General features: G+C 41.7%; 1 protein-coding gene across 5 annotated transcripts in view; it reads right to left on the reverse strand.

The window, feature by feature from the left end:
• The window catches only part of pde7a (phosphodiesterase 7A), a 138816-nt gene extending 132633 nt beyond the window's left edge, over positions 1 to 6183 (reverse strand). For 3 of the 5 annotated variants that reach the window (XM_043689281.2, XM_087985936.1, XM_043689280.2), the window contains exon 1: positions 5854 to 6183. In XM_043689281.2, coding sequence (XP_043545216.1) covers positions 5854 to 5997 — 144 coding nt within the window. In that variant the 5' untranslated portion in view covers positions 5998 to 6183. The remainder of the gene's footprint in view (positions 1 to 5853) is intronic. The other 2 variants (XM_043689284.2, XM_043689283.2) reach the window with 1 other exon arrangement.
• Positions 6184 to 12704: the final 6521 nt, after the last annotated feature.

A 12704-nucleotide genomic window follows, 5' to 3' on the forward strand; every position in this document is an offset into this window, starting at 1 on the left:
TGGAGCGTCAGAGGCTGAGAGGAGACCTTATAGAGGTTTACAAAATTATAAGGGGCATGGATAGGATAAATAGACAAAGACTTTTCCCTGGGGTCGGGGACTCCTGAACTAGAGGGCATAGGTTTAGGGTGAGAAGGGAAAGATATAAAAGAGACCTAAGGGGCAACTTTTTCACGCAGAAGGTGGTATGTGTATGGAATGAGCTGCCAGAGGATGTGGTGGAGGCTGGTACAATTGCAACATTTAAGAGGCATTTGGGTGGGTATATGAATAGGAAGGGTTTGGAGGGATATGGGCTGGGTGCTGGCAGGTGGGACTAGATTGGGTTGGGATATCTGGTTGGCATGGACAGGTTGAACCGAAGGGTCTGTTTCCATGCTGTACATCTCTAAGACTCTATAACACAACACCATTCTTGATAAACTGACAAAAATCATATAATTCAAAAAAATCATGATGATTATTCTGTACAATCATTATTATAAAATTTGTTTACCTCCATGTAAATATACTTGTTCAATCAAATGTTCACACAAAATAACAACAGTTGATTCAATTGAATCAATTTCTTTTCAAATGTCTGAGTAGTCAGTTGAGGGTACGAGTGAGAAGGTGCTCTGCTGTTAAGTGTTATGTAAGTCCAAGTTGCATTATTATTTGTGATTTATGCTGTAAATAAAGTTTAACAGTGATGTGTATAGCCGCTGTATTGTAGTTCTAATACTTAACGTGTGTTTTTATATTGTTCATGTGGACCTCTTGGTTATCGGGAATATTTGATCAATTGGTACACTCCTGATCTTGTATGTGCCAGATGATCTTAACGAAACGTGGGAACAAAGTCAAGAAATTCAATAGCTTACTCCTGCTTCTATTTTTTATAATCTTAAGAATTGTGAATGGTACAGTCCTACCTTTGTGCAAGGTGCTATTAATGAAACAGCTGAATATAGTTAAATCTAGATGTTCGCTGCAATATTTTAGATGCCCTACAGTATGGAAACAGGCCCTTCAGCCCAACAAATCCACATGACCATCTGAAGAGTAACCCACCCAGACCCATTTCCTTCTGACTAATGTGCCTAACACTATGGGCAATTTAGCATGGCCAATTCACCTGACCTGCACATCTTTGGGCTGTGGAAGGAAGCCGGAGCACCCGGAGGAAACCTGAGGTTGACTTGATTGGCCTTTAAAATCTGAATGGCTATCTACATCTACACTACAAATCAGCAAATCAAAAGCAGGCCAGACCACCAGTGCATCACCGGAGGCTCACTGATAATGTTACCTAGTATGGTGACGAAGCAACTGAGAATAAACCTTCCAGCTCAGCAACCAAACTTACATCCATAAACTACAAATGGTACTGAATAAATTTCACTTTTTACCTTATACTGGGGCAAGTTCAGTTGACCGACTGAACCTAGGACACTACACTGAGGAATCCTTGTTCCAATTTCTGGTGCCTCAGCATTTGACTTCCAACAAACATAACCACCTTTCTTTGTCCTAGGTATAGATATGATCCCGTTTGTTATGGTCTTCAATTCTAATAAGACTCATTGACATCACACACAGTCAAATATATGCCTTGATGTAAAGGACAGTCACCCTCATCGCACCTAATTCTGCATAGTTGCCAATATTGAAGTGTCTGCATTTGTAAAGTGATTTCTGATATTGTTGTTAGAAACAAGTTTACTTAAATGTCAGAATGATAAACATGCCTCTTACCCTTGTTGGGTCTGTCTATCCTTGGTAAATGCAGGGGCGAAAAGAGCAGGAGCATGGAGAGCATAGATCGAGAATATGGTGAGAGCATGGACATGGGCTGGAGGAGCACTGTTGGAAATCCATCACCACCACACAACAAACATCTACTGCATGCATCATTCCTCCATACAACTAGGGCAACATGCATGAAGGAACAAAAAGAAAACAAAACCAACATCACAAAAACCCAAAAGAACTGCAGATGCTGGAAATCTGAAACAAAACCAGAAATTGCTGCAAAATCTTAGCAGATCCTTGAAGAGGAATCCAAGTTAGCATTTTGGGTCCAGTTTCATGACCCCATTCTGATGAAGGGTTACTGGACCTAAAGCATTAACTGATTTATCTCCACAGATCCTGACACACCTGCTGAGTTGTTCTAGTAATTTCTGGTTATGTTTCAGCATCACAAACAGATGTGAGAAACAAAGTGAGGCAAGCAACATGGGCCTCAGCACCAGGACACAATTGTCTAAGGGAGTGTGGAAGGCTAACAAGGAAGAAGTGAAAAGCAGCATATCTGAATCTTGAGTCCTATAAAGCTGAATATGCCCAGAGGGAATGATATTGTTCAGAGGAGAGGTGAATTTTTTTTTGGGGGGGGGGGGGGGGGGGGCAGGGGCAACCAAGAAGAAATTAAAGTGTTAAAATTATCCAGTAGCACTGGAAAATAAAAGCAAGTTTAAAAACAACGTGAGCATATGAAATAGACTTATGGAAGGGATAAAGTAATTTAAAATGAATAGTTACCTGCCATATCACCTGGGAGAATTGAAAGACAATATTGGCAAGTCACTCAATTATAATACAAAATATAAAGACATGCAAGGCATCTGTAGCTATCTTTTACAAAAAAAAAGCACTGCAAAATGCATTTCCTATCATGTGACCATTGCAGTTTATTTTCCACATGTTCACTTCAGACCAACTAAATGAGAGTAGTTTGGAAATAAATGCCTGTAAGGAAAATGGCAAGAACTACATCTCTCATCACTTTAAGTAACCACATCAATACTAATGCTATTTGTATTGGGGACTGTTGAAAATTATAATTCTATTACTGAATAAAAATCACCAAATACTATAGGAGAAAGTGAGGACTGCAGATGCTGGAGATCAGAGCTGAAAATGTGTTGCTGGAAAAGCACAGCAGGTCAGGCAGCATCCAAGGAGCAGGAGAATCGATGTTTCGGGCATGAGCCCTTCTTCAGGAACCACTTGGATGCTGCCTGACCTGCTGCGCTTTTCCAGCAACACATTTTCACCAAATACTATACCCCACAAGATCTAGAAAGAATTAAGTACACTAAGTAATTGTACTTTAATGATATACAAATGTTTGTTTTTGCAGTCAGTGCTAAATCTAATACAAGCTGCAACCCGTTAGTTAATAATAGACAAAGAAATTGTTTTTGAATAGTTTGTACCTTACACTAGTGTTGACTCTGTGAGATATGTAGTGTGCTGAGAGTGACAAATTGCTGAACTTGTGCTGAAGTTGTTAATCTCAACTGAGACAGCAGCAACAGAACAGCAGTAAACCTTTGAATTAGAAAGTAGAAAAGCAATTGCCAAAATTCAGGTTTGGAGTTCAGCGACTCTTGAATGCAGCAAAACCTGGACAACATCGAGGCATGAGCTATTTAGTAACTTTTTTTTATAATTCCTTAGAGGATATGGGTGTCACCACCTAGGCCACCATTTAATGCCCATCCTGAATTCCCCAAAGGGCAATTAATTGTAAACCACATTGTCGGAATCATATTAGGGCAGACCAAGAGGTGTAGTGGACAGTGAAGAATGTTACCTCAAAGTACAACAGAATTTTGATCAGATGGACCAATGGGCTGAGGTGTGATAGATGCAGTTTAATTTAGATAAATGTGAGGTACTGCATTTTGGAAAGGCAAATCAGGGCAGGACTTATACACTTTGGTAAGGTGCTGGGGAGTGTTGCTGAAGAGAGACCTTGGTGTGCAGGTTCATAGTTCCTTGAAAGTGGAATCACAGATAGATAGGATAGAAAAAGATGTTTGGTATGCTTTCCTTTATTGTTCAGAGCATGGAGTATAGGAGTTGGGAGGTCATTGGTTAGATCACTTTTGGAATATTGTATGTAATTCTGGTCTCCCTCCTATCAGGAAAATGTTGTGAAACTTGAAAGGGTTCAGAAAAGATTTACAAGGGTGTTGCCAAGGTTGGAAAGTTTGAGCTATAGGGAAAGGCTGAATAGGCTGGGGCTGTTCTCCCTGGAGCATCAGAAGCTGAGGGGTGACCATATAAAAGGTTTATAAAATCATGAGGGTCATAGATTTGGGGGCAACTGACAAAGTCTTTTCCCTGGGTTGGTTTAAGGCAAGAGGTAAAAGATTTCAAAAAGGGACCTAAGGGGGCAACTATTTCATACAGAGGGTGGTGTGTGTATGGAACAAGCTGCCAAAGGAAGTGGAGGAGGTTGGTACAATTACAATTTAAAAGCATTTGGATGGGTATACGACTAGGAAGGGTTTAGGAGGGACTTGGGCCAAGTGCTGGCAAAAGGGACTAGATTAGCTTAGGATATCTGGTCGGCATGGAGGGTCTGTTTCCGTACATCTTTTTGACTATGACCAGGTAAGGATAGCAGTATCTTTCCCTCAAGGACATTAGTGAACATGAAAAGTCAATATCAGATTTGTGGTCAGCATTAATTCTTATTTCAAGATTTTAATTGAATTCAAATCCCACATTGGTAGATTTGGGATTTGAATCTCAATCCCCAGAACATGAGCTGGGTCTCTGAATTAACAGTCCAGTGACAATACCAGTAGGCCGTTGCCTCCAATAACCATCCCAATGAGATAACCACTTCTCTTTAACATCCAATATCAATGCCAATATCAAGTCCCCATCAAATACATTGAGTGCTCAAAATTAAACAGTCAAAACAGAAGAAGCTAAATAAAATCAAATAGCTACTAGAGCAGGCTGAGTATCCTACAGTAATCAGTTCACATCTCAATTTCTTTGTTTAAATAAGTACAACACCAGCAACATAATAAGAAACCTAAAAAGCATGGTTTTTCTCTCTTCATAGATGCTGCCCAAGTAGCTGAGCTTCTCCAACTTTGTTTGCTAGAAAGCTGTTTAGTTGATCCAGTCACCAGCTTAAACAACGATTCTCTCCAACATTAGTGTAACTTGGCTAAATTGTGTCCTATGTTCCAAAGCTTTTCAAACAGCATTTACCAAGCCTATAAAAAGACATGTGTGGCATGGAAATACTAATCTCCATTTTACAGTCCAAGATTCATGTATTACCATTTCTTCCTTGCCACACAGGCCACAATAGGTCCAGAATGATTAGAGCCAAGCAATAAATGTTGGTCCTTTCCACAAATCAAAAGTGAACTTTAAAAAAAAAACTTATACCGGAAAACAATTGAGAATAGTATTGAACTACATATATAAAATATACATTCTTAGACATCCAGTTATCAACATATTCAGGACAAGAAACGATTTGTAACAGCAAACACTGCTGATGGAATTCTGAAATTCAATGAAGAAACAGGAATTACTTAGCAGGTCTGGCAGCATCTTCAGAGAGGAACACAAGAGTGAGTGTTTAACATCTTAAGTACGTTGTTTTAGGTCAATGATCTGATAACATCAATTACTTCTCTGTCTGGATGTTGTCAGACCTCCTACGTAAATTCTGCAGCAAAGAAAAAGTTATGGACTATCCTAAAATCTCAGCAAGGTATGATATCAAGAATACTTCATAAACATATTAGATTCAAACTTAGGCTATATTATTACAGACCAAGTTCAACACAGCAGTGGTCAACGAGCTGGGGGAAGGTGGGTGGGTAAGAAGGACGAGGGGGAGATGAGGGAGAGGGCGAGCGAGATGGAGGAGGAGAAGGAGGAGGACAAGAAGAGATGAGGAGAAAAGATGAGAAGAAGAAAAGTCTGACTCTAAAAGAAGTCGAGAAGAAGGAGGAGCAGAAGAAAAGAATCGCTGGCTCTAAAAGGAGAAGCAGAAGAGGGGAAGGAGGAAGAGGAGGAGGAGAAGCGAAGACGGCCTGCTCTTACCTGGGACAGGACCCTGGGGTTAGCGCAGCCGAACAAGGACGAACTGGAGCTGAAGCTGATGGCGCCTCTGCGGCTCAGGACGTGTTTGGGCACCGGCCTGTCGAGAGGCAGCACCGGGAGCTGGTACTGGTAACATAGTGCCATCGGAGCACGGAGGGACGGGGAGGGCCCCGTGTCAGGGCCTTGGGGGCCGGACGGAGGGAGAAACAAAAGAAAACAGCAGCGACGAACCCCCCCCCCCCCAAAGTAAAAACACAAAACCCACAACAATGAAAAGAAAAAAGGTCAGCAGTCAGCGCTGCCGCATGGAGAGAGACGGGACTCGGTGCCGGAGCACACACCCCCACCCCCCCTGTGTGTCTCTCTCCCTGAGTCCCGGGGCCAGCCACCTTCAGCTCTCCGGGTTTCCGAGTGAAGACAAACTGCGGCCGATGTGAGGCACCGAGCCGCGGGCACCACCGCTCTGCCTCAGGCCCATCGCTGCGTCAAAGGGGAACCTTTCTCAAAACAGTCCCTTTTCAGTATTTTCTCTCAGGATTTGTTTGTTTTTGAGGATGTTGTTGCTTTTCTCCCCTCCCCCTAACTCTAACTCTCTCTCTCTCTCGGTTATCGGCGAGACACCGGTGGCAGGAACGGGCGCGATCCGGACACTGAGGCCTTCCCCTTCACCCTCCTCCTCCTCCTTCTTCTCCTCCTCCTGCTCCTACTCGCTCCCTCTTCCCCAGAACCTTCCCTCATCTCTCGCGGCCTCTTTTGTTTTAAAACGACGCCATGGCCCCCGGGGCCGGCTCCTCGGAGTCGGTGAGAGACGGAGGGAGGGGAAATGGAGGATGTCCTCCCCTCCTCCACCTTCTTCTCCTTCCCGGGCTCACCGCAAGGCCAATTGTCCCCCACCCACCCCCGGAGGTCACACGGGGAACGTCGAAGGGGAAACCGTTGGTTTTGGATTTTTAAACAAAACGGCTGTGTCCCAGCGCGAGAAATTGAACCGACCAATCGGAGAGCGGGTGTCGCTTCTAACCCGTCTCGCTATTGGACCCCTCTGGGTTCACGAAATGTTACACGGGCGCTGATTGGATGGATGCCCCCGGTTTCCCACGTTACTCGAAAGCACAACAGAGTGGGCATCCCTGAGATCTGGGTCTACCCTGAGGCTCAGGAGCATCCAATGGAGGTAACCACCTCCTCTCATGAGTCATGCCCTAACAACGTGCTATCAACTCTGCTGAGTACACAGTTGGCATTGATTTTTGTTGTTGTCTATTGCAGAAGAGCAGAGGGCCCTGAATATTATTCAAGCGGATCTTTTGAAGGATGCTTGGTAATCGCAAAATGTACACACTTTTCATCACCAAGTGCAAACAAAGGGATGCTGGAAATCTGAAACAGAGGGAACAACGACAACAAAAATAAAATCTGGAGAAATAGAACACAATCGAAATTTATTAGAAACTCAAACAGCATCTCTGAGGAGAGAGAGAAAAACAGAGTTAACATCTCAAGGCCAGTGGACTCAAAATGTTAACTCTGTGAACCTTCTTCAGAAAACCTTCGAACACCAGAACACTCTTCACTCGATTCAATGGACTCAGTCCTGATGAAGAGTCTTGCTCCTTCAATGCTGTCTGACCTGCTGTGTTTTTCCAACTAAACATTTTATCAACTTCTGACTTCCAGCATCAGCAGTCCTTACTATCTTCAATTAACATTTCAAATTGTTTCAAATACATTGGCCCAGAAAGGTGTTCTGAAGAAGAGTCATGCTGGACTCAAAACGTTAACTCTGTTTCTAACTCCACAACTTTTTATTCAAATATATATATTCATTTGTGGAATGTGGGCATCACTAACTGGCAGCATGAATTGTCCATTTTTCATTGCCCTCAAGGTGGTGGTGCTGAGCTGCATTCTTGAACTGCTGCGGTCCATGTGCTGTAGGCACATCCACAATACTGTTCATGAGGGAATTCCAGGATTTGACCCAGTGATAGTGAAGGAACAGTGACATATTTCCAAGCCATGATGGTGAGTGCCTTGGAACAAAACTGGCAGGTGGTCATGTTGTCATGTATCTGCTGCCCTTGTTCTTCGAGGTGGAAGTGATCATGGGTTTGGAAGGTACTGTCTCGGGATCTTTGGTGAATTTCTGCAACACATCTTGTAAGCTGTACACACAGTTGCCAGACCTGCTGAGTCTCTTAAGCAATTTCTGCTTTTATTACAACTGCACTAAGCATTTTTTCTTAGCTATTTTCTAATCAACCTGTTCAGAAATGTTACTACACACCTCTACAGCAGGTGAGACAGTACCACTGTAGCACACAAGTTTATTTTATACTTCTCCCTGAACAGGAATTTTTGCAGAGTCTTGCTACTTTAGAATGATTCAAAATATTGCAAGTTTAAAGTTGCAATTCTTAAAGAAGTAATTGCATTTGTCAAATTTGACCATTGACTCGATCATATATATTGAATTATCAGCTCAGTTTTGTATTGAGGCTCCTATTTAATTACCCAGCTATCTAAGTTAGTGTTGTATAATATGTTAGACTAGATTCCCTACTGTATAGAAACAGGCCGTTTGGCCCAGCAAGTCTACACTTGGCCCTCCAAAGAGTAACCCAGCCAGACCCATTCCCCCGAATGATGCACCTAACATTATGGGCAATTTAGCATGGCCAATTCACCTGGCCTGCACATCTTTGGATTATGGGAGGAAACCCACACAGACATGGAGAGAATGTGCATATTCCACACCGGACGGTCACCCAAGGCTGGAATTGAACCCAGGTCCTTGGCGCTGTGAGGTAGTAGTACTAACCACTGAGCCACCATGCCATCCCTGAGTGCTAGCATCCTTAAACATTTTTTAAAACAGTAACAATTACTTTCCATTAACATTTGGAACAGGGGACTTGTGTTATGTCTTCATCAGTATGTGAGTGTACTTTTAAAGAGACATGCTCATGCTGTTATCATGCATCGTAGCATGTGACTTCAGGGTATAATGAGGAGCCAGGGCCCGGTGTGGACTGGAAGCTGAGTGCCAGCATGGTCAGTTGCACTGAACTCTTTTCTGTAAGGCTGGACATTTGATTTCTATAACAAATCTTGTAACAAAAGATGATGTGCCGAAGTACTTTTGTATCTAAATTGGCACTGTAATTGGTGATGTATAAATTTTTCACTATACACACTGAGTATATTTGACAATAAAGGCTATTCTATTTTAAAGATTTCAAACTACATCCGAATCCAGATCACTTGCAACAGAGCTCTCTATCTGAGTGAAATGTATCTGCTAGAGGAAATCTAATGTTTTTGCACAATAGCTGTAATAATGTCTATTGGATTCTCTAAAACCACCATATTCATGCCCAGTTTATTATTTATGCAATATGATAAAGGTTAATGTAAAATTGCCATAGTCTTACCAGACAATAGGGCTGCTCTCTCATAAGAGGGAGGAATCTGGTTGTGACTTAACCTCAGGTGAGGAGAGAGATTGAGAAGGAGAGTCTTTCACAGGAATTAAACTTACAGTGTTGGCATCACAAACCAGCTGCCCAGCCAACTGACCCAACAGAGCCCCAAGGTGAAGCAAGATAATATCATGAATGCTGCATCAAAAAGAACTAGCCTACTGGAGGCAAACATTCACCAGCTTTGAGATTACCACAGGTTGTAGACGTCACATTTAATATTGTGTTCTAATAATGTACCAATAGAGTATTTCTTACTGGATTGAAAGAAAAATGTTGACTCCTGAAAATCTGAAATTAATCTGATGAAAGATCCCACTTTTAAAAAAAAAATTATGTTATGCACTTCCACATTTGTATGATTTTATTTTTCGAAGAAGGTAAATAAAATGAGTACTCATTTGTTTACAAATGTTCCTCACTCATATTAGCCTTTTGATTAGCTTGTTTCTGATGAATAATTTGTCTCTTCGATTGTGAGGACAGATCCACAGTATTTGTTCAGCAGCAATACTATCCTCCTCCTACTATCTCCTGTCTACCCATAATGCCTCATTTTAGCTGTCTTCCTTGTTAATATGTATAAGCTCCTACAACTTTTAAATGTTCTTGCCTCATCTACTCTCCCTATGCTTCCCTAGTAAACCACAGCTGCGTCTTCCTTGTTGGAGCATTTCTTTTTCAACGAAATGTGTTTAGTTGAACATTTTCAATTTCTTCTTTAACTGTTTCACATTGTTTATTTACTGCCAAACCTGTTAGTCTACTTCCCCAATCAAACTGAGCCAGCTGTTAAAAGAATATGTACGATACTGATTTTTTTTTGTTTTCCTTTCTGGAAGGTTTCAGTAACTTGAACTGTGTTTTTACATTCTTTTGTTCATCACCACAAATACATGTGTATCTTGGTGAAAGTAAATCTAGAAAATAGATACTTAATATTTTTATCCCTCATTTTTTGCAGTAAAAATCTGTTCATATTACACTTAGTGATGTGATGCTTTCAGTTTTTTTTCTTTGTAGCTGCGGTTAGACTGCTTGTGCTACTTTGAGTCATAGAGCACAGACAGAGGCCATTTAACCCTTCAAGTTTATGCAAGCTCTCTGTGATGCCTTGATTTTGACTGCTCATTCCCAATGAAATGTTTCAATAGTGACTTTTCAGATAAACCTTTTCCATTTTGATTGGTCACACTCCAGGGACTCCTATGAGTTGACAGGCATGTTTAACCTCTTCAGGGATGTTTTGAGGACATGCCTAAGGCATTTCTGCTGTCCTTTTTAGATTCTTCTACCCTAAATGAGTTCCAAGTAAAGCAGTTGCTTCAGGCGTGTGGTATCAGGCATACATATACATGTTCCATCCAGCAGAACTAGTTCTGAGTGATTAGCACTTTGATTCACAGCAGGTTATCTTGGAGTAGGATTCTGCCAAGTGTTTCTTGCCCTGGATTTGGAAGATCATGTAAAGGCAGAGGGAAGGTGATGGCCGCGTGATATTATCACTAGATGGTTAATCAAGAGAACCAGGTAATGTTTGAGGAACCTGGGTTCAAATCCTGCAGTTGGCAGGTGGAATTTGAATTCAATAAAACAAAAATCTGGAAATAAGAGTCTGATGATGACTGTGAATCCATTGCTGATTGTTAGGAAAAATCCATCTGATTCTCTAATATTCTTTAGGGAAAGAAACTGCCTTCCATACCTGGTCTGGTCTACATATGACTCCAGACCCACAGAAATGTGGTTGACTTTTAACTGCATTCTGGGCAATAGATGCTGGCCTAAACAATTATGCCTTCACCTGTGAATGAAGTGAATAAAAGGCTTTGATGATGGTACTTCTCCAGTGCTTGGAGATTCCTGCTGGGGCAGTTCAAGTCTCCAAAGCATAAACATGTAAACTCTGACTTTAGGTTTGAGATTCTTGTCCTCAAATACTCTTTTCCTCAGATTGTAAATATCAGAGAGTCAATGTGAAGACTGTGCCTCTCTTATAGAGACATCATCAACTTATGCAGCATGCTTTAGGATTAGCTGAAAGCCAAGAGCTTTGGAAACTCAATGATCATGCCCCTGAAGATTGTCATGGACCTAGTGTAAGAGGATACAATGGTACTGTCATTGGGTTAGTATTCTGAACTACAGGCTAATGATCTGGGGACATGTCAATTTGAATTCAATGAATAAATCTAGAATTGAAAGTTATTTTGCATAATTATGACAATGAAACCATTATCAATTGCCATTAAAAAATAATTCTGGTTCACCAATGCCCTATAGTGAAGGAAATCTGCTGTCCTCACCTGGACTAGCCTACACTTGCCTCCCGGCTCACTGCAAAATACAGCCAGACCCCAGGTTGCAAACGGGTTCTCTTCTAGAGCTCGCTTGCAAGTTCATTTGTTCACAAGTCTGAGCACAATGCAGACAATGGAAAGCAGCCATTCATAAGTACAGGAAATCCTTGAATTTCAGATCTTTAAAAGTTAAAACCATGTATGAGATCAAGTTTGTATGTCAAACATTCATAAACAGGGACTCCCTGTCGTCAACTGTTCATTCCCCTCTGAAATTGGCTCAAAAAGCCACTCAGTTCACAAACAGTTAAGACTGGGCAACAAATGTTGGCCTTACCATTCGAGCAAGAACCACATCCCATGAATTAATAAAGAAATAAAAACTCACTTTTTTCACATTTGGATCTTTCCAAAAATCCATGGCAATATTTCTGGAGTCTGTCAGACATTAAGAAGATGACCAATGTTTAGGAGAAGCAGTGACTACGATTGGATCCTGACAGCTGGAGAATCATACAATCAGAGAGGACCATTGGCTTCAAAGCAATTGCTCTGGATTTCCATAGGTGCAAGGTAACATGACTGCATGCACATTACTACCAAGACTCCTATCAAATAGCCTTAATGATAAAAAAGTTCCAACAACGTCCATCCAATTTGTAATCACAAAGCAAACCCTGCAGGTACATGCACAGATTCTGCAAAGCAGCCTTGATACCAACATGGATGGGTTTTTGATGAAATTGGAAGACATGCCTATCGATGCCTGTGAGGAACCTGTGCCCTGCAAGAGAAGAGAGGAGAAGATTATGACAACTGTCCACCGGTGTGCTCAGGCAAACATCAAGCCACCCACTGGGCTGATGAAGATGCGATTCCAAAGTCAAAATCAATCAGGGGAAGCACAGCTGTATTCCCCAATGAGGGTCTTGCACATTGTGAGGAAACAGTGTGCTCTGTACCATCAAACACAACAATGTCTACATCAACAGGATACATTCACAATCTTCAGGCAACAAGGAAGATTCTGAGCAAGCTGCTCAAGGTGAGGAATCTCTTGAACCATAGG

Source organism: Chiloscyllium plagiosum, unplaced genomic scaffold (genome assembly GCF_037043375.1).
Source record: "Chiloscyllium plagiosum isolate Xiang-an unplaced genomic scaffold, Cpla_swu_hap1 HiC_scaffold_4, whole genome shotgun sequence".
NCBI classification, from domain to species: domain Eukaryota; kingdom Metazoa; phylum Chordata; class Chondrichthyes; order Orectolobiformes; family Hemiscylliidae; genus Chiloscyllium; species Chiloscyllium plagiosum.